The 721-nt window shown below is 42.9% G+C and overlaps 1 protein-coding gene across 1 annotated transcript; it reads right to left on the bottom strand.

The window, feature by feature from the left end:
• Positions 1 to 4: 4 nt before the first annotated feature.
• LOC105462314 (CUGBP Elav-like family member 6) lies at positions 5 to 430 on the bottom strand (the record flags this gene model as incomplete). Its single annotated transcript, XM_011708837.1, has 2 exons — positions 5 to 33; positions 166 to 430. Coding segments are annotated over 2 exons (294 nt in total), but the record flags the coding sequence as incomplete, so codon positions are not given.
• Between the last annotated feature and the right edge of the window lie 291 nt (positions 431 to 721).

The following is a 721-nucleotide window of genomic DNA, read 5'->3' as shown; positions in this document are numbered from 1 at the left end:
TCTTCAAGCAGAAGACGGCATACGATACGAAACCTGAAAACAACATCGCAAAATGCAGAATACATGCGGATTCCATTCGTCCGTGCTGCGTCGAGTCACAAAATTTATCTGTACGTTCAAACACTCTTATCTATTATTCGTTACTCGACGTTAATTTCAACTTACCGAAGCATTTACTCATGTGCGTGTGCTTATCTATGAAAACTTTGGCGGATATGACGTTGCCGAAGGGCAAAAAGGTAGAGATGAGGTCTGTGTCGCTGAACTCCTGCGGCAGATGATAGATAAAAAGGTTGCAACCTTCGGGACCCTCGATCTGCTTGTCCGTGCTGGTGAACTTCGTCTTCTGCGCTGCCGCCGCCGCAGCGGCCGCAGCCGCCGTGAACGCGGGGAACCCTGAAATTCGAACATACTGTTGGTGTTGCTCGCGCTAAACCAAACTCAATCGCGGGAAATATTATACAATCCCGCATATTTTTCGAAGTGACATAAATCGCAAAGAAAATACCGAAAGCAATGTTCTAAATAATTTTGACTATAATCATCATAATCAGATTTTAATTGTAGATTAGCTATTTTTCAAAATTTGATTTACACCACTTCATTATGAACAGTTCCGGTTATCGATACAACTCTGTACATTGGCTTGGCACGTCCCAGCTTACAGAAACACTAAACAAGCTCTGATTTTCGAATCTATCCAATCACTTTGGTCTACTCT

Source organism: Wasmannia auropunctata, unplaced genomic scaffold (genome assembly GCF_000956235.1).
Source record: "Wasmannia auropunctata unplaced genomic scaffold, wasmannia.A_1.0 LD266013.1, whole genome shotgun sequence".
NCBI lineage: Eukaryota > Metazoa > Arthropoda > Insecta > Hymenoptera > Formicidae > Wasmannia > Wasmannia auropunctata.
This window is presented reverse-complemented; position numbering and strand designations above follow the sequence as displayed.